Below are 17588 nucleotides of genomic sequence, written 5' to 3'. Positions count from 1 at the left end.
TATATCATACTAACCCAAAGCAGACTAGCGTTATTTGCTCTCAGTATCGCTTCAAGTTCCGGCTGCTCTCGTCTCGACCACAGCCCCTCGTAGTCCCTTTTTCACTCTGCTTTCTGGTTGGGTTTGTTTCTTGTTTTTGTTCTGTTCTGTTTCAATTCCCTCATCTTCCTTTTCTCTTTTTTTCTCGTCCTTTCTACTCTAACATCTGGACTCTGCGCATCTGTCGTACAGCCGCGAAGCTCATGCGCCGAGTTTCCTGAGCTGTCTCCCGCGTAGAACGACCGTCACGACTACACAAACCCTTACAACCGACTCTAGACTACTGGACAGTCATAATCAATCACGTCCGACGACTCCCCGCCTATGGATCCCTCCGCAGACCCTCTCGCGGGTCAAATCGCCCAACTCAACGCTGCTCGCACCCTGGTTCTCGGAGACGCCGCCTTCTACCCCCAGATCGTGAACGGTATCCTCCCACTCATCGGAGCAAATTCGCGACTGGAACTGCGACGATGGGGCGCAGAATTCCTAGCGGAGACCTTCGCAAGCCCCGTGCTGGCGTCAGCTCAGAAGGAACAGTTGGCGGCCAATGTGCTGCAAACTATACATGATCTTTTGGGGTTACCGGATGGGGATATGGTGGTGTTAAAGCATAGCGTGGAGACTGCGGCTAGTATATATCCGTTGGTCTTTAGGCATATGTAGGTTCTCTTTCTTCCTAGGCTAGGGGAGTTGATATCGTAAATGTCTTGGAAGATGGGGGTAAGGATTATGGTTACTGACGCATGGAAATCATAGCATAAATCGTCCCGAAGATACTGGTGCTTGGGAGCGAATGAGTGCGATTAAGCAGGATATTCTACGGCAATGGGATTCGTACCCGTACCCGGTTAAGATCTGCTGCATCAAGTTTGCGCAGCGGGTTGTCCAGGTCCAGACTCACGGCACAATCTCTGACCCGAGAGTATGTTATATTCAATCTTGCCGGGATGGACCAGTATTGATTTAATCTAGCGCCCCGAGCAAAACGAAACATCCCTAGCCATTGTCCCCAAAAGCCACCCCGTCCTGGCCCTACCGCATCTGGAAGCAGAAGCTTCCGGTCTGCTTGATCGACTTCTCTCCGTTTTCCAGGAAGAATCAAGCGATCCCCTCCTTGTGAACGCGACACTGAACTGCCTTGCGGTCCTCATTCGGAGCCGTCAATCCGTCGGCAGCAAAATCGTCAATGCTGTCCTCAACTTCTATCCCGCAAGACAAGTACAGGGGCCTTTGACCCCGGTCATCAGAGTTGGTGTCAAGTCAATGGAGCGCACTGCTAGGGCATTGTTGATCAATATCATTAAAAGGTGAGACATAGAAGCCACACAAAACAGAGACAAAGCTAATGGCTGGCTAGGAATCCAAACCACCCTCTTACGGGTAAGATGCAACAACACATTGAACGCCTGATGCAGTCACGTCTAGAAATTGCCGACGATGCGTCGAGGAAGCGCGGATCGCCTGCAGAACCTACAGATGGTCTGGATAACGCCAAACGGGTCAGGCTCGATGCGCAAATGCCCCCTTTAATCAAGATTCCTCCTCTGCCCCCGGGCCCGATAAGCTACCAGCAGCTTTTTAAGATTACCGAAGATGCTGGGCTCTCATCATTCGATGTTAAGCAATTGCCCATCGATCTTCTGGTTAAGATCGTAGTTCCTCTGCTTTCTCGCGTTGACCAGTCGGTCATGACTCAGGCTATGGATGTATGTATTCCTGCGGATTCTGCGACGTGATATAATTTTAACTGTAATCCAGGCTGTCCGAGTCCGATATCAAACCGTCACCAAGCAGCAGGCTGCCGAACGACAATCAGCAGCTACCAACGCCCCCGCCGCGGAGGACGAAGACGATGACTACGAACCCGAATACCAACCCATGGATGTCGCAGAGACCGCAGAGCAAGCAGACGCCGTGTCAACAGAGGTAGCAGATCTCCAACAACCCGATCTAGTATCCCTCGGTCCATTCGTATTACCACAACCCCCACCACTCGGCGAAGACGAAGCCAGCGAGATCGGTCGAAATGCCGTTGGACGGGTATTTGAGATGCTCGCATCGACTGAAGTAGCTCCAAAACCAGCCCAAAACAAAACACAGCGACAGCTGGGCTTCGCGCGGTTGGCAGGAAGCACATTCGATCATGGTGCTTGGACCACACTCCTCACCAGACTTGCTACGCGCGCACCGGCTGGCCTCGAGCTCGCAGGTAGCGGTGGCCAGAACAGAAAACCGGCAATCTCAGACTCAATACGCGAAACACTCTACCGCTACATCCTCGAAGACTTCCGATCCCGTGTAAGCATCGGCGTCACATGGCTGAATGAGGAATGGTACAACGACCGGGTTCAGATGAAGTTTGCCGCGTCCCAGCGGGGCGACGGGGACGAGGACGAGGCGCCAACAGTACCACTGCACTATGATCACTGGGTGTTGCGATTGCTGGATGGGTTCCTGCCGTATCTTGACTCGCGGGATACCAAGATTTTCATCAGGTTTTTGAGTGAGATCCCTGAAGTTACTATTCCGATTACCCAACGGGTTGCTAGTCTAGCGAAGGATCCGGAACGTGTGAACCTTTGTGTTCAGTCGTTATTGTAGGTTCCTTGCCCTAATTTTCCGTTTGGTTCGTTGTATAGCTGACTTGACAGGTATCTCATCATGTTCCGTCTACCCGCACGAGAAATCTGTCTAAACGCACTCGAAGATGTCTACCGGACCTGTAAGTTCTCATCACACCCCAAAACCAACCTACGAAGCTAACAATCCAAAAAGACGAAGAATCCCGTCCATCCGCTGGCAAAATCCTAGCCCGATGGCGCCCACATGTAATCGAGCAGTCGCAGCAGCCAGACCAACAAGTGCAGCAAGCATCTCTCGTCAGTCGACCAGCTGCTGCGAATGAAGCTTCTGCATAAATCCGTCGGGCTAGGATATTTTGTTATCTTTCGCTTCGATATTGCATTCAGAATGGAAATTTAAATGATTCTCCCCTACCAGATGTGTCTTGGGTTGTGGGGGTTTCTATAGCCTGGGTTGTATATTAAAATATCTCGAATGGTTTTTTTTCTGGTCATAAGCATAGATATTAGCGTAATTATGATTATTGAACGAAGAATATATGGTCTGCTGAGTTGATATTCTTTTAAATGTACAATATCTACTCAAGCTAATAGGATATATTTCCAGAAACCCAGCCCAAAGCCTATAGAAACAAATTCATTACTCCAATTCATTCACATTAGCCAACCATATACTTGGATATCCATCGCCCTTTCACTCCTCTTCGTTCTGAAAGAACGAAGAGTGTTAAACAAGGACAAGGAAAAGAAGCAAAAACAAATCAAAGCTAAATTGAAAAGTAAACCTCCCATATGGTAATCAACTCAACTCCAGTAAAAGCAAGCAAAAAGACATGGCACCATGGTCTATATCATGAGAAAGAAGCGGGAAAAAAAATATATCGAAACTTAGAGAGGCTCCAATGCATCCCAGTAAACTCGCCCCTATTCACACATCCCAAGAAAAGAGAAAAAAAGTACAACAGTGTGGGGGAAAAGCTGAACCATCCTGGTGTTTCCAATCATGCAGGCCACCAAACGCTCCACACGCCTTCTTTGTACAAAAAGCCAAACCTAGTCAATGAAGGAACAAACTCCCGAAAAACAAGAGATGAAGTGTGAAAAGACCCGGCTCTACCGTGCTGTCATCTGATTCGAGCCAGTCCCGCTAGGGATCCCTCTGGGCTGGTGGATAGGTTTTGAATGTATAGGCGGCGACGGCTCTCGTTTTGCAGCCGCAGAATGGAAGAGTCCAAGTCGGCCAGATGGCGGGGAGAAGGCCATATTATTACGGGATGCGGGATCAGACCGAAATTCTTGCGACGGTCTACTATCAAAGGCATTGTTCCAATGGAGCTGAGGTTTTCGTACATCCAGCGGCGATGCACTTGGTGACCGGAAACCTGAATGTTGATCCGCATCATAATCGTGATTCCCAAACGGGTTATAACCGTGCAACCGTGGTTCTTGTTCCGTACCGTACGGCGTGTTGTTCGCAGACGAGTTTTCCGCAATTGTAGAAGCTGATCCGTTGGGAGCATGAATGTCGACCACCCGCTTCTGAGCCGCTGGTGTGGTGAATGGTGGGGCTCGCGGTTGCTCAAAGACCCGATTCTGGGGCCTTTGCTGCATTTGCTGATGAACGGGATGTTGCGGATTGGCCCATGGTGTGTGTTCCAGAAAAGCTTCCTCTGCCGCTGTACGGAATGTATTCGACATGGTTGTCATGCGCGGAAAGTTCGTTTGCGGTTGTGACACCGCGGCTCGGGTTTCCGTGACAATCTGGAAGGATTTAGAGTTAGTTTCACAGGATTAAACAGGGGCTATGTTAGGATAAACTCACCCCCATCTTTTCCATATCCTCGTCGATCTCCGAGGGTCGCGCAGCTGCTAACGACGGCGCGGCCGGAAAACCGACATATTTGGCCACTCCAGCCATAACAGACACCTCCTGGTTGTAGGCAGTCTGGTGAGCAATTTGTTGTGAGCGGCGTGTGGGGAATAGAATGGAATGGTGAGGGCTAATCTCCTCAGTTTTGAAGCGATCGTGTTGAATGGAGTAAAACTGCTTGCTAATAGAACTTGCATGCCTCTCGCGGGTGTCGCGAACTCGCTGAAAGAAGGTGCTATGAATCTGCGCCCGCTCAGCCAAACTTTTGTTCATCAACGATGACATCCGATATCGGTATAATGTTTGCTCGTAATGGATTTTGGCGTCGCGATGGCGCTGGACACATTCGAGCTGGCGCAGGTATTCCGGATGCGTAGGATTCGGCCCAGTGAGCATCTCAAGCTCACGATTGAGTTTTGATATCCGCTCATCGTAGATTCTGAGACGCTCAGCAACGGGTATAGACCCAAGAGTAATAGGCCAGACTTACTTGTCACGTAGGGTCGCAAACTCCTTTTCTAGCGTCGCAAGAGACTCCATTGCCGACATCTTCCTCGAGGCTGTAGAGCATATCAGCAAGATAGCTGCGAATAGGGAGTTATATCAACTTACACTCTTCTTCCTGCTTGGCAGCGGCTTCGACATCATCTGGTTCGTCCGCACGTTCGGCAGTGTCATCCTCATCCAAGTGGTCATCACCTTCGATACCACCAGCTTCAGTCTCTTCATCAGCATCTCTGACTTTCCGTCCTTTACGTTTTCCCTTTTTACCCTTTTTAGCTTTTGATGGTATCGATGGCAGATCGGATTCGGGAACATCGTCGGCTGGAGTTTGGTCTTCATTGCTTTTGGGTGGCTCTTCGATCGGTACAGGTGATAGAATCAGGTCATCCGGAGGAGGATCACTCAGGTCACTCTTGATAGAACCACGACGCTTCTTGAGCGGTTCGTCTTCGCCAAAATCCGTCCCGGTCTCGTCAAGCGAACCTAGGCGCTTGCGCTTTCTGCCGCCTTTTGACAGAGTTGAGTCGTCCAGAATGGGTGTTTCGTCAATGGCTGCAGTGATGCCATTTTTTTTGGTGCGCGACTTGCTCGGGGAGTCGTCCGCGACGGGCTCATCATCCTCCTCAGCGTCGTCATAAGTTGTGGACTGAGCCAGTTTGCTGGGACTGGGCCCGTGACTGGCACTCAGAACGATGTTATTTCCCTTCTTATAAGGCGAATCTTCGACGCGTTCCGTTTCCGCTTCTGAATCGTTCTCGGGTACCGGCTTAAGCTTGGGCGATCCGTAAGGGGACAGCTCATGATCCGAGACATCATCAGGTTCGCTCAAACTACTGGAACGGCCATCATCGATAAGCGAATCGTCCAGAAAAGGGTTTTGTGCGCCATTGGCATCATTGGTCCCAGTCCTGGCTGATGGACCAACCGATGCCGGCTCTCTGCTCTCAGCCACCTCCATGGGGGAGGGTCAGACGCGAAAGCGCACACGGCCGCGTTACAAAAACCAAAAGAAACAAAAACCAGATGGACGACCTTATACCGTCGTCTGTCTCAAGAGTCTAGAGGTATAAAGGAGGAATAGGAAAGGCCGGCGGTCAAAGCGAGGATAGTGGGCGGAGGGGAAAGGGAAAAAAGAGACCGAGCCTGGGTCAATCCGAAAATATGTCAGTGGAACCGTCGCTTCAAGCGCCATGAAGCATGAGATTGTAAATAAGAGCAAAAAGACAACTGAATTTCAGAAAGACAAGCAAAAAAGTAGCTCAAGGGGAGAGCCCCCAGAAGGCGGTGCGGAGATTTGAAGCCCCAGCGAGAGCATCATCAGCAAGCGCTCCGGATCGGGCCCTGGCAGACTGCGACGCCAACCAGAGGCACTCCCTTCCTTTGCGGGTAACATGTCGACCCTGGTCGATGGAACAGGGTATCTGACTAACCACCAAAAAGATTGTAGACCATCAAACACGTACCGTTCAGCAATGCGCCAACAGAAACTCTGGACCACGGCGGCTCGCGACCGAGCACGATTTCCCACCACCACACGTTATACGGGCGTCCGAGGAGGACGACAAATGTTGTATATGAGAGGACGTGTCTGGCTCAACTTTGGAGATCCTCACTTGGAGACTGCGCAGACGAGTCGAGTGTCACTTAGGGGCTCGAGAAGGACGGAGGGAGGACGGTGGTGTGGGCTTCACGAAGACGGCAATACGAAAGTGAAGCGTTGCGGGAGAACAGTCGGCATGAGAAAGGAGGCAAAGAGAACGGGTCAAGAGAAATAGTAAATCAACTGGACGAAATAGATAGCAAATAACAGCAGCAGCACAGCAGAAATAGCAGAGCACAGTCCAAAGGCGCCTGGAAGAGGAGGATTTCAGCGGGCGAAAGCAGAGCGAGTGAAAGAAGCGTCACGGCGGGATTCTGCCGCATGTAGCTCACCGCCCGGTCATCAGCAACAGAGAGCATTCTGTACATCGGAATACTTCTCACTGGCTATGGATGAGAGTGAGAGTAGAATAGGATATAGAGTACAGAACACTGTATATCTATTTATCTCACAATCAATTCCTCTACAGGAAACGTAGTCAATCCACTGTGTCGTCTCCAGCGACTGCTCTCAGATAAGGACTTATCAATCCGGCATCCCTTTGGCCGAGCAATTCGAGAGCTCTCTGTACAAAAATAGATGATGGTCTTTCAAAGAAAGCATTACTATATATGTAGACCCTTTCTATTTCTCACATATTGCAATTCAATGCATATTCATCCAATGTTGTCTGAACAAGCCGGATTTTCAATATCATCACGTGATTATGTCACAGTCCGCGCCAAGACCGACGCATCGCAAAAAAAAAAAAAAAAAGTTAAGAACTACAAGAGCTCAAATATCGCGCGGTTTACAGGACCAAGTTTTGACAATCGGCCGAAATTAAGACGTGATTTTACTGCCGTGTTTGACCCTTTTGCTCATTACTAAACAATATGGGCAAAAAGAGCAAGTCGCAATCGCAGTCGCAGTCGCAGTCAGCGACTGAATCTGCTGCTCCGTCCATATCGCTTTCCTTTTTGGCTGGAAACGCTTCTGTGGATAACACAGTGGCTTCGCTTTTCGAGAAGAGTGTGAGTGCAATTGATATTATATTCAAATTGTGAATTTTTGGTTGCTGATATCTCTGAATTACTAGGCCGGTCCAGTTCAAGCCCCATCCATTTTGACTGCTAGCGTGTCTAAGAGCAAAAAGCAAGAACCCGAAAATGAACAGACCGAAGAACAATATGAGGAAAGCGATGCAGCTCAGGAGGACGTATCAGCAGACGAGGAGATGCAGGAGGCACCTTCAGAGGATGAGGTAGAAGCTCCCGAAGCACCCAACCGGAAACGCAAAAGGGGAACTGCAACAGACGATCTCGAAGAATCATACATGCGCCGCCTTGCCAAGGAGGAGCAAAAAGCAAATGACAAGCATCGCGAGGAGCAGGCGAAGCGGCAAAAGCAAGATAAGGAGGAATCTGAGGGTGAATCTGAGGGTGAATCCGAAGGGGAGAAAGACGAGGATGAGTCTACATCAGACGAAAAGGAAAGGCTATCTGCCGTCCGTCATGAGAGCCAGACCGGCGGCGATGCAGAATCTCAAGAAATTGAAAAGTCCAACCGCACCGTTTTCCTGGGCAATGTGTCGTCCGAGGCTATCAAATCGCACTCTGCCAAGAAGACTCTTACCAAACATCTCGAGTCCTTCCTATCTAAACTTCCCGAGTCTACAGGTCCTCACAAGGTGGAATCGATCCGTTTCCGGTCTACTGCTTTTGCTAGCGGAGGCAAGGTCCCCAAGCGTGCTGCGTTCGCCCGACGCGAGTTGTTGGATGAAACGACACCAAGCACCAACGCCTATATTGTCTACAGCACAGTCCAGGCTGCGCGCAAAGCTCCAACAGCCTTGAACGGAACAGTCGTCCTTGACCGACATTTACGTGTGGACAACATCGCCCATCCGGCAGCTACAGACCACAAACGCTGTATTTTCGTGGGTAACCTCGATTTCGTCGACAAGGAAACCGTCCCTGAAGACGAGGAGAACAAGAAAAAGAAGAATAGAGCACCAGCGGATGTCGAGGAAGGTCTCTGGCGCACCTTCAACCAACACACTGGCAAATCCAGCGTCAACAAGAACTCCCGTGGTAACGTCGAATCCGTCCGAGTCATTCGTGACTCAATTACACGAGTAGGCAAGGGCTTCGCCTACGTGCAATTCTACGACGAAAACTGCGTGGAAGAAGCACTCCTACTCGAAGGCAAGAAATTCCCCCCTCTCTTACCCCGCAAACTCCGTGTGTCACGCGCCAAGAAGGTCATCAAGAAGCGTGAGCCTCCTAGTAACGAGAAGCTGGCTGAGTCGCGCAAGACGCTGCATGGTCGCGCAGGCAAGTTGCTTGGCAAGGCCGGTGAGGCTCAGATTAGAGCAAAGGATAAGGGATCTATTGCGCAAAATTCGCTAGTGTTTGAGGGACACCGGGCTACGGAGGGGGCGCGGATGAAGGTGAAGACGAAAAGTCGCGGGCAGAAGTCGAAGAAGAACAATCGCAGTAGTCAGAGAGCGGCGGCATATAAGGCAGCAGGGGGGAAAAAAAAATAATGGTGTATGTTCGGAGTTTGGCTTCAGTGCAGTAAATAGATCGCAAAAGTTCTTATTCTAATTCTCCATCTTATAATCTGATAACAGTGATAAGGCATTCATGACGTCATAAAGCTATACCTCACAACATCTCCCAGGTCGGAAACATGCCAGAATAAACAAAATCTCTATAATAATGAAGTCCTTCAGAAGACCCTTCTAAGAATACTCAGTTGTCCGACTATTCCTTTTTTCTTTTTCTTTCTATTTTTGTTGAGCTCAATACAGTTGTTCATAGGTCAACGCACCGCCTTAGGTGGAGCTAGTGATATGGTTCAGCTGAGATAACTACTCCCCAATTCCTGTCCATCTTCACAGCACTCTCTACTTGCATATAAGCAATCACTTAAAACAAATCATATACACATCGATACTAGATTGTTTGCCTATTCCTTGCATCCATCTATTATTAACGACATATTCTACGTCAGACGGATACAAAATGCGGTCTCCAATGCAGCATGAGACTCTACGTCCACAGCCAGACCAGTCTTCGGACTCAGACGAGCTTTTGGAATCGGACGACATGGAATTCCCTGCACCCAATATTGAAAAAAGTTCCGAAAGAGGTATAGAAGATGCTGGTGATTCAACGTTTTATCCCAGTATCTCAGACGTTCTCACTGTTCGATATCTGCTACAATGGAAGGTTGTGGCAGATGGGATACCGCCTGAGATTGCAGATATGATTATCGAGGCGGCTGAGTACTGGGTGTCGACGGAAGTGAGGATAGACCACAAGATTGTCGTTAGACAAGATGCAGACCGGGAGCTGCTGAGGACGGTGCCGCTGTGTCGTGAGAGAGTATGTGTCACATTCACTATTATACGATACCGTGCAGGCTAACGGATGCTGTAGACACCAGATGGATCGTTATCTAAGCTCCTTCCACATCGACTTGCCCACCCCTGTCGAAAGATCATCTTTAACCTGTACTCTCATGACCAAGGCTGGGGAGGGGAGCCTGGATACAGGGGTACATACCGGGGGTCGCATACCTGGTTCGATGCAGAAGTCGTTCCACTGGAAGGCGAACATGAGGAGGTTAGGAAGGCTGGGACAAAACCGGGCGAACCGAATTTCATGGCCAACGGAAATAAACTACAATCCAACTTGACTGCCACAAAGGAAACCAAGCACTATACTACCACGTGGCATCACTTGGACGCTATAGAACCTGGAACGCCTGAGGCAGAAGAGATCGAACAAGACCAAGGCCGTGGACAGGCGACTCTGGATGGGCGACGCGTGCGAGAAATGCGGCCGGGCGATTCGATTTCGGTCTGGGGACGAGCGAGGTTTGGGGGATGGGCGAACCATGTCCAAGGGTTAAGTGTGCGAGTTTTCTGGGCAGTATGAACATAGCACTACATAACTTTCTAATGACATGATATGATATGATTGAATATGTACCCGCATTGAGTAAATCCGGGGATATTTCCAGCCCTGACTAAGAAACATCCCAAGCCAATAACCTCATTCTTAGACTGAATCACGCAATTACGCCAAGACCCTTGACCCGCTATACAAATCGGTTTGACTATAAGAGACGCTCTTCGCTCTCATCGCATGTCCTTGAATTTCTCCAGATATCTTTGTATTCAGACTGTCAGGTCCATTCCGACACTCTTGCGGGCCTGCCATCATGACAACTCCCCAACTCCCACCGACGTCGGGCGGATGAAGACCCCCCCGACACTGCGATTCTCCTCAACTTAACCATTACCGACGGAAAGCGAAAGGCCAGGGCCTGTGGGGCGTGACGTGTTTCTTTTGTCCAATGCCGGGATTCAAGAATCAGGAGAATGAGTCCAGGCGGTACTCGCCGTACTTGTGCCAGAATGATAGCAATGAGGACACCGAGTAAACGGCGTTCAGGCGACTATGGGGGGGGAGACGCCGGTCAGCTGATTACGCACCGCACGAGGCATTCCTTCCTTTGACGAGTGAAATGCGCACACCGTCTCTCTTGCTGTGCCGTCGTTGGTCCCTTTTCCCCGAGAATTACGCCGTGTCGCTCTTTCTGTGACTATCTGTGTTTCCGTACTTATCCCTGACGGTGTCGCTACGCTGAGATAAAGCCGGGTCGATTCCGCCGTTTACTTCACTGCTGTCACACTTACGACTTTCCGCTATTTCTACTGAATTATTACTCGTTTTCTGCCCTTTTTCTGGCTCTGTTTTTATTTTACTCGATTTATACATACCGGACACTACCTACAGAATGACCGCCCAGAAATGTGCTGCAGTCGTCGTAGGTGCCGGTCCAGCTGGTCTGGCTGTCATTGGGAATCTACTTGAACGACAACTTGCTGGCAAAATCGCCTGGATTGATCCTTCCTTCCAGGGTGGTCGTGTCAACAAGCAATACCGCGAAGTTCCTAGGTGGGTTTTATTGCCGGAAATCGAAATACGAGCATGCAACTAACAATCACAGCAACACCAAAGTCTCTCTCTTCCAAGCATACTCGACAGCCGTCCAGCCATTCCGCAACGTCATCAGTACAACACCCACCCCAAACCCATTCGCTACACTGGCCAAACTCGACCAGGATAAGACCTGTCATCTGCATCATGCCGCTGATATGATGCGCGCCCTCACCGAGGGTATTGTCAAGATGGATCAAGTCTACGCATGTCGGGGGTCGGTCATGGCTGCGAACCAGACGAGAAACACTTCGAACTGGACCGTCTATGTCCAACGTCCAGGTTCTCCCGACGAGATCCAACTCATTACACCTCGCTTAATCCTCTGCACTGGATCACACCCGACATCCGTACCCGTTCCCGTAGCCGGACTCGACAACCTCCAGAGGCTGGACCTTGATGTTGTCCTCAAACCCAGCGACCTTGTCTCCATCATTCCTCGCAGTCATAGTCAGATCATTGCCGTCGTAGGCGCCTCGCACAGTGCTATTCTAGCTCTCTTTAACCTCTTCGACCTCGCACGCACTACCCACCCCCACCTCCGCGTCAAGTGGTTCACTCGTCATCCGCTGCGGTACGCCGAGTTCATGGACGGATGGATTCTGCGCGACAACACCGGTCTGAAGGGTATGGCAGCTGATTTCGCCCGGCAACAACTCGAGGATGCTGTCCTGCCCAAGTCAGAAGCGGGCCGGTTCATTTCTAAGGTGGATTGTAGTGGGGGTCCTAAGCGGGAGAAGGAGCAGATGGCGGCGCATTTGTCTTCGTGTTCGCATCTCGTCCAGGCTGTTGGGTTTACCCGGGATCCGCTGCCGGAACTGTCTATCGACGGTTATGCGTTGGAAAAGCCGCAGTTCGATCACGATTCCGGTGGCTTTATGACGGAAAGCGGACGGGCCGTGCGGGGATTGTTCGGTGCTGGCATTGCATTCCCGGAACGGGTGGTCGATCCACATGGTAATGTCGAGTATGCTGTTGGACTCTGGAAGTTTATGAAGTTTTTGAAGAAGGTTACTCCCCAGTGGGTAGTAGCTTCGTCTTAATTTCTCGTTTGGTCTTTTGCGCTAGATATACCTGTTACGTTTGGTTAGCTTATTCTTATAATGGCATGATGAAGATCCACTTTTCTGGAATTCTAGCCCTATGTCTGTAGACCCGTACGGGATAGAGTGAGATCTCCTAAGCCACCTACATCCTCCTTGCCCAAGACAAGACACAATAAAATTCAATTGCAGACAAAGCCAACGGGGAGCATAATTTCGTCCTTTTACATCAGCATCTTTTAAGATGGTCCATAGATATGTTGGTCTTCTCTGGTTGTCTCTTGTCGTCAATCGACAATCGAGGCATCAGCCCATCAAGGAATGCAGCTATCATCCTACACTTTCAATGGATTACACCAGCCAGGATCATAACCTGCGCCACCCAAATCACAAGAATCGTTAGTGCCTCAGAGTCAATCCTCGAGACCTGCGAGATGCTCAGCAGACCGATCAAGCAACAGCCAGCGTCTGGTTATGTGTGAACTATTTGTTCATATCGCTTTCCTGAAACGAATGCCTCCTTGCAATAGTTGCACCCATAAACTGATCGACTGAAAATGGCATTAGATCTGGTATCATCATGATCTGGTTAGTATCCGGATGCACCTGCATATGTCTCTTACCATTTTGGGGGACCCAATCGAGCATGGCTATGTTCTGAGTCACATTATGGCTATCGGTTTGTTTTTGACCGCGTAAATGATACGGGTGCCTTTGCACTTAGTCGAGGAATTAGCAATAGGATCAATGGAAGTTTGCTGGTAAATGCAAAACTGTCAACACAGTATAGGATAAGCCTTGCTCTTTGTCTCTGAATCATCATGCTAATGGCTTTGGTGATGGTTACAAGGAATCTTGTGGTTTTGGATGCCCCAAACTCTCCCGGCATATGAACCTGTTGGTTCTTCGGTCATCAATATCACTTGTAATAGTCATTTTGGGTATAGCGATGCGACCATGTGAAGATATTGATCCGACTAAGGGTCTCTCGTCTAAACTTGTCCCATTTCCTGTAGAGCAAACCGGACAGGTAGCGTAAGCAGGACAAGCAGGACAAGCAGGACAAGCAGGAGGAATAGGAAGAGGAAGAGGGGAAGAGGTATGTTGAAGGAACGGACACGGAGATGGCCACGGTAAGTTAGCAACCATAATCTTTTTTTTTTCAACCACGACATCCTCGAATACATTCTCATCTGTCATACTGAAGCATACACGAACTGTGTTCAAAAATGTATAGAAATTGAGAGGGAATTAGGGCTCACCGTCTTGTTTCTTTTTCACTTTCTTGCTTGGTTAGATTCTCACGGTCCTTTTCTTTTAGCGTTGCCAAGCAAGAAACTAATTTGCATTAAAAAAAAAAGCAAAGGATCTCAGATTGTTCCAACAATTCCACACTTGAGCAGACACAAAGATGCGACAGCAACTCGACAAATGAATACACTCCAGAGGTTAGACTCACTAAGTTCTATCACCCAAGGTATCCCATTCTGAATATCCTCTTCGTCCATGGTCTTTCAGGGTCATCCCTGTCGGATATGGACGTCGGAATCGAGTATCTTCTAACCTGTGACATTGTCCCACGCGTCCTCCATAAGACAAGAGTGTTCATATATTGTTATTGTGGACGTCGCAGTCATTTGAGGTGATGTCTCTTGCCAGGACATTTATAGCCACGCAGACTTCTGCATCTGATATTACGATAGAAAAGAACGTAAGTACTGTATCACTGCCACTTCTCTATTTTCTTTCATGATACAAGCTATACTCCGCTCCAATGCCGCAATTGAGGTGCTCGCCCGTCCATGCCTTCAATATTTAGGCAGCCAGCAACATGAAGACGAATAGAAGGCTGTCCATAAAGATCTGCAAAACTGCTCCAAACTGATAACCGAATGCAAGGACATCGAGGTAATGGTGAATCTAATCAACCATGATGGTAGGAGATTCTTTCTGGGACCAGACAAGCCTCCGAAAGGGCGACGAGGCGATAGTTGAGTTTCGGCAAGGCCCTGCTGCCCACAGTGATCGAATGTGCCTACTGTGTGTGAAGTTTGTCGCTCATGCGGCGAAGTACATACGCGCTCTCCGAGGCCTGAGCCGATTTTCACGCGGTGTTAAGGGTCTAGTCTTATATCAATACAAATGAGGAGCCCGGCTCAAGCCTAGGTACCCTTGCCGTCACTTTTTACAATAAATCTTGTCGTATTGAGCCTGGCGTCAGTGGCGTTTGAACGGAAGAGCAACAGAAAGTCGAAGATGTCAGCAAAGAATCGAAGGACCTTTCCTGAAAAAGTTAGGTTACCTCTACGATTATATGGGATGATACTATCACTACTTACCAAACATGATGACATCGTAGTAGAAGGGGTCCGCAAGTCAAAGTCATAACTTTTCCCGAGGGACAATTACACCAAAGGAATGAATAGTCTGCTGTGAAAAATCATGATACTGCAGGTTGGAAGTTGAAACACATGTTGTACTATCGTTATTCATCGTAAACATGCTCGTATATGGCAAAGTAACACCCTTGCTTCTCTGTAGACACCTATAGAGAAGAGCGACCTCAATGTGATAGGACGGGTTTGGTATGCTCTTCAATCGACTTTTGTTTTAGCAGCCATTCCTTCAACCTGAACTGCCTGTCCTGTAACGTTCCAAGGTTGTTAGCGCGAGCTGACAAGCTTATCTCCAGCTGCATCCCTTTTGCACAAAACCATGAGTCGTGCTTCTACTACAACACTTCAATAGTTTGACCGATCCGTCAATTACGATCCACCAACAACACGGGTGGTTGACCGACGACGAAGGGCCCCCTCCCCGTGCCTGGGCTTGGGTGAAACAGCCAGCGAATAGGTGAGTACGGCGTAAAGGCTATCGGTTATTTTACTACGGGTGATCTAAAGGTGGGGTGCTGGATATTAATCCATGACACGCCGGGATTAGACATAACATACGTTCCAGGTAGCTATTACATTCACGAAGATGCAGACTGTTGCTCTGAGGCGTGTTCCGTATCGATCTCCGGTTCAGTCAAGATGTTCAGTACGAATACGGGACACAAGAGCTTATCCTAAAATTCGCGACTGGCTTCAAGCGCGAGTCACGGTTGTGTTGAAGAAATGCCCATTCAGTTTTTCCCTGACTGCTGGAGACTTATGCCATCGTCAATATATATAGCATCGCCTTGGGTACCTTGTTGAATGGGCTGCGCGCCAACCCCTAACAAATGCAATTCTCTTGGTCATTTTCTCCATTGGGTCCTGTCACCATGTATAAGTGTAAGACTTTTGGGTATTCATTAGTAACAAGGGCCCGTGGCCTCGCTCCCCGCACACTAAATTTTAGCTTGATGAAGCCGGATTGATAACAGAATTCTCAAGGATATTGCCGGAGAATAGCTTCTCTCTGTAACCAGTCTGCCTTGAATGTTCCTCATCCCTTATTCATATATATCTCTTACATTCTCATAACCAAGTCATAGGCTTTAATCAAGCTGATAATCTCTGATAATGTTTACCCCAATCTGCAGATAATGAGACGCCAATGTTGATTGGCTCACCGCTACACTTCGGCTATTGTTGTCGATCATCATCAGACTCGACAGAGCTTTCTGATTATCAGGGGCAAAAAAGTTTTCTACAAGAACAGTCTCCGGAAATGTTGTATCTATGCAGTCTATGCCAGTACTAGCATCCCATTAATCCTCATTCGCATAACTAGCTAACGTACAAAAAGGTATCACTGAAATAATCTGTTCCATCCCAGACTATTAATAAAAACAGAATCAACAAAAATGCAACGGTATCGCTTTTTCTCAGTAGCCATGAAGACTAAAGAAGCAAACATCGTCCAATCCCAGAAAAGAAGTATAAACGAGTGAACGAATGGAACGATCATCAAGAAAGAAAAAAGTTATGTACCAAGAAAAGAATCATAGAAGAATAACCTCCATTTTATATACCCAACACGGCATCGAAGCTTACCAACAAGCATATGGCTTAAATGAGCGCAATGGCACCCAAAACGATGGCCATCATACTGCCAGAAACCCGGTTGATCATACCGGCGCTGGTGTCAGAGGCCGTAGCGGCGGCAGCGCTGGAGCTGGAAGCAGCCGCGGAGCTCGAGGCAGAGGGGGTGCTGGAAGAGGATTCAGCGGAGGTAGAAGAGGTGTTCGATGTGGTGGAAGAGGCACCGGTGGTGGTGGAAGCAGTAGTCGAAGGCGAGCTAGTGGTGTTGGTCATGGTGGTCATGGTCGAAGCGGAGGCAGTGGTAGAGCTCTCCGACGAGGTCGAGGCGCTGGAGGAGGCCGTGGAAGAAGCGCTGCTGGAGGAGCTCGCGGAGGCGGAAGCGGTAGCGCCAGACACGCTGAAGCTAGGCAGGTAGTTGGATTCAGCAGAGTCAGAGTCGTCGATGATTTCAATGGTATAGCCCGAGTTCTCGATGTCATCGGACGGAGTCCAGGTGTAGCTTCCGGAGTTGTCGATGTGCGCTAGATTCAGTCAGCAACTGCCAACTCCTTGGAGAAATTTATGGGGGGATACTTACAAGCAATGGTGCTGCCGGACTCCGGGGTCGACACCTCACCCGACTGGAGCTTCAACGAGACCGTGCCATCGGTGGTAGGGTTCCACTTGAGAGTAGTGGGCTCGCCGACCTCGAACTGGTAACCGCCCTTGGGGATGTTGAAAGCGTTCGGGTTGTCAGCGGCCGCAAGAGTGGCAAGGGCGCCGATGGTCAAGTAGAAGTTGGAACGCATATTGATTGAGAGTAGCTATATTGCTGGAGGAGATAACGGTAATGAAGAGGATGATATATATGAGGCAGTAGTATACGAGGATAGTATACAGGCAACGAAGATGCAGTATAGAAGGATGATGGAGAAGAGAAGAGAAAGAGAAGAGGAAGAAGAAGACCACCGGGGAAGGAGAGTTATATAAAAAAGAAAGGAGC

General features: G+C 49.1%; 6 protein-coding genes across 6 annotated transcripts; 4 read left to right on the top strand and 2 right to left on the bottom strand.

The window, feature by feature from the left end:
- Positions 1–89: 89 nt before the first annotated feature.
- On the top strand, positions 90–3175 carry EURHEDRAFT_411686 (RNA-processing protein PTA1). The gene is made up of 7 exons (XM_040781704.1): positions 90–701; positions 799–964; positions 1015–1349; positions 1400–1748; positions 1801–2639; positions 2694–2764; positions 2818–3175. Exons 1-7 carry the CDS (start codon positions 364–366, stop codon positions 2958–2960), a joined length of 2241 nt encoding a protein of 746 aa, XP_040639643.1. The 5' UTR covers positions 90–363; the 3' UTR covers positions 2961–3175.
- Positions 3176–3737: 562 nt separating this feature from the next.
- EURHEDRAFT_454638 (uncharacterized protein) lies at positions 3738–5956 on the bottom strand (the record flags this gene model as incomplete). Its single annotated transcript, XM_040784213.1, has 4 exons — positions 3738–4385; positions 4447–4933; positions 4985–5054; positions 5107–5956. 4 exons carry the CDS (start codon positions 5954–5956, stop codon positions 3738–3740), a joined length of 2055 nt encoding a protein of 684 aa, XP_040639642.1.
- A 1417-nt stretch (positions 5957–7373) lies between these two features.
- On the top strand, positions 7374–9269 carry nop12 (rRNA-processing protein NOP12). The gene is made up of 2 exons (XM_040781703.1): positions 7374–7611; positions 7677–9269. The coding sequence occupies exons 1-2, from the start codon at positions 7474–7476 to the stop codon at positions 9123–9125; spliced, it is 1587 nt and encodes a 528-aa protein (XP_040639641.1). The 5' UTR covers positions 7374–7473; the 3' UTR covers positions 9126–9269.
- Positions 9270–9300: 31 nt separating this feature from the next.
- Positions 9301–10609, top strand: EURHEDRAFT_411683 (uncharacterized protein). The gene is made up of 2 exons (XM_040781702.1): positions 9301–9969; positions 10024–10609. The coding sequence occupies exons 1-2, from the start codon at positions 9607–9609 to the stop codon at positions 10522–10524; spliced, it is 864 nt and encodes a 287-aa protein (XP_040639640.1). The 5' UTR covers positions 9301–9606; the 3' UTR covers positions 10525–10609.
- Positions 10610–11389: 780 nt separating this feature from the next.
- EURHEDRAFT_454553 (uncharacterized protein) lies at positions 11390–12635 on the top strand (the record flags this gene model as incomplete). The annotated part of the gene is made up of 2 exons (XM_040784203.1): positions 11390–11550; positions 11603–12635. 2 exons carry the CDS (start codon positions 11390–11392, stop codon positions 12633–12635), a joined length of 1194 nt encoding a protein of 397 aa, XP_040639639.1.
- Positions 12636–16284: 3649 nt separating this feature from the next.
- EURHEDRAFT_530408 (GPI anchored serine-threonine rich family protein) lies at positions 16285–17565 on the bottom strand. The gene is made up of 2 exons (XM_040787146.1): positions 17184–17565; positions 16285–17127 (listed from the first exon to the last, which is right to left on the bottom strand). The coding sequence occupies exons 1-2, from the start codon at positions 17392–17394 to the stop codon at positions 16634–16636; spliced, it is 705 nt and encodes a 234-aa protein (XP_040639638.1). The 5' UTR covers positions 17395–17565; the 3' UTR covers positions 16285–16633.
- Positions 17566–17588: the final 23 nt, after the last annotated feature.

Source organism: Aspergillus ruber, assembly GCF_000600275.1.
Source record: "Aspergillus ruber CBS 135680 unplaced genomic scaffold scaffold00010, whole genome shotgun sequence".
NCBI lineage: Eukaryota > Fungi > Ascomycota > Eurotiomycetes > Eurotiales > Aspergillaceae > Aspergillus > Aspergillus ruber.
The sequence above is the reverse complement of the archived record's forward strand: the minus strand, read 5'-3'. Positions and strand labels throughout refer to the sequence as shown.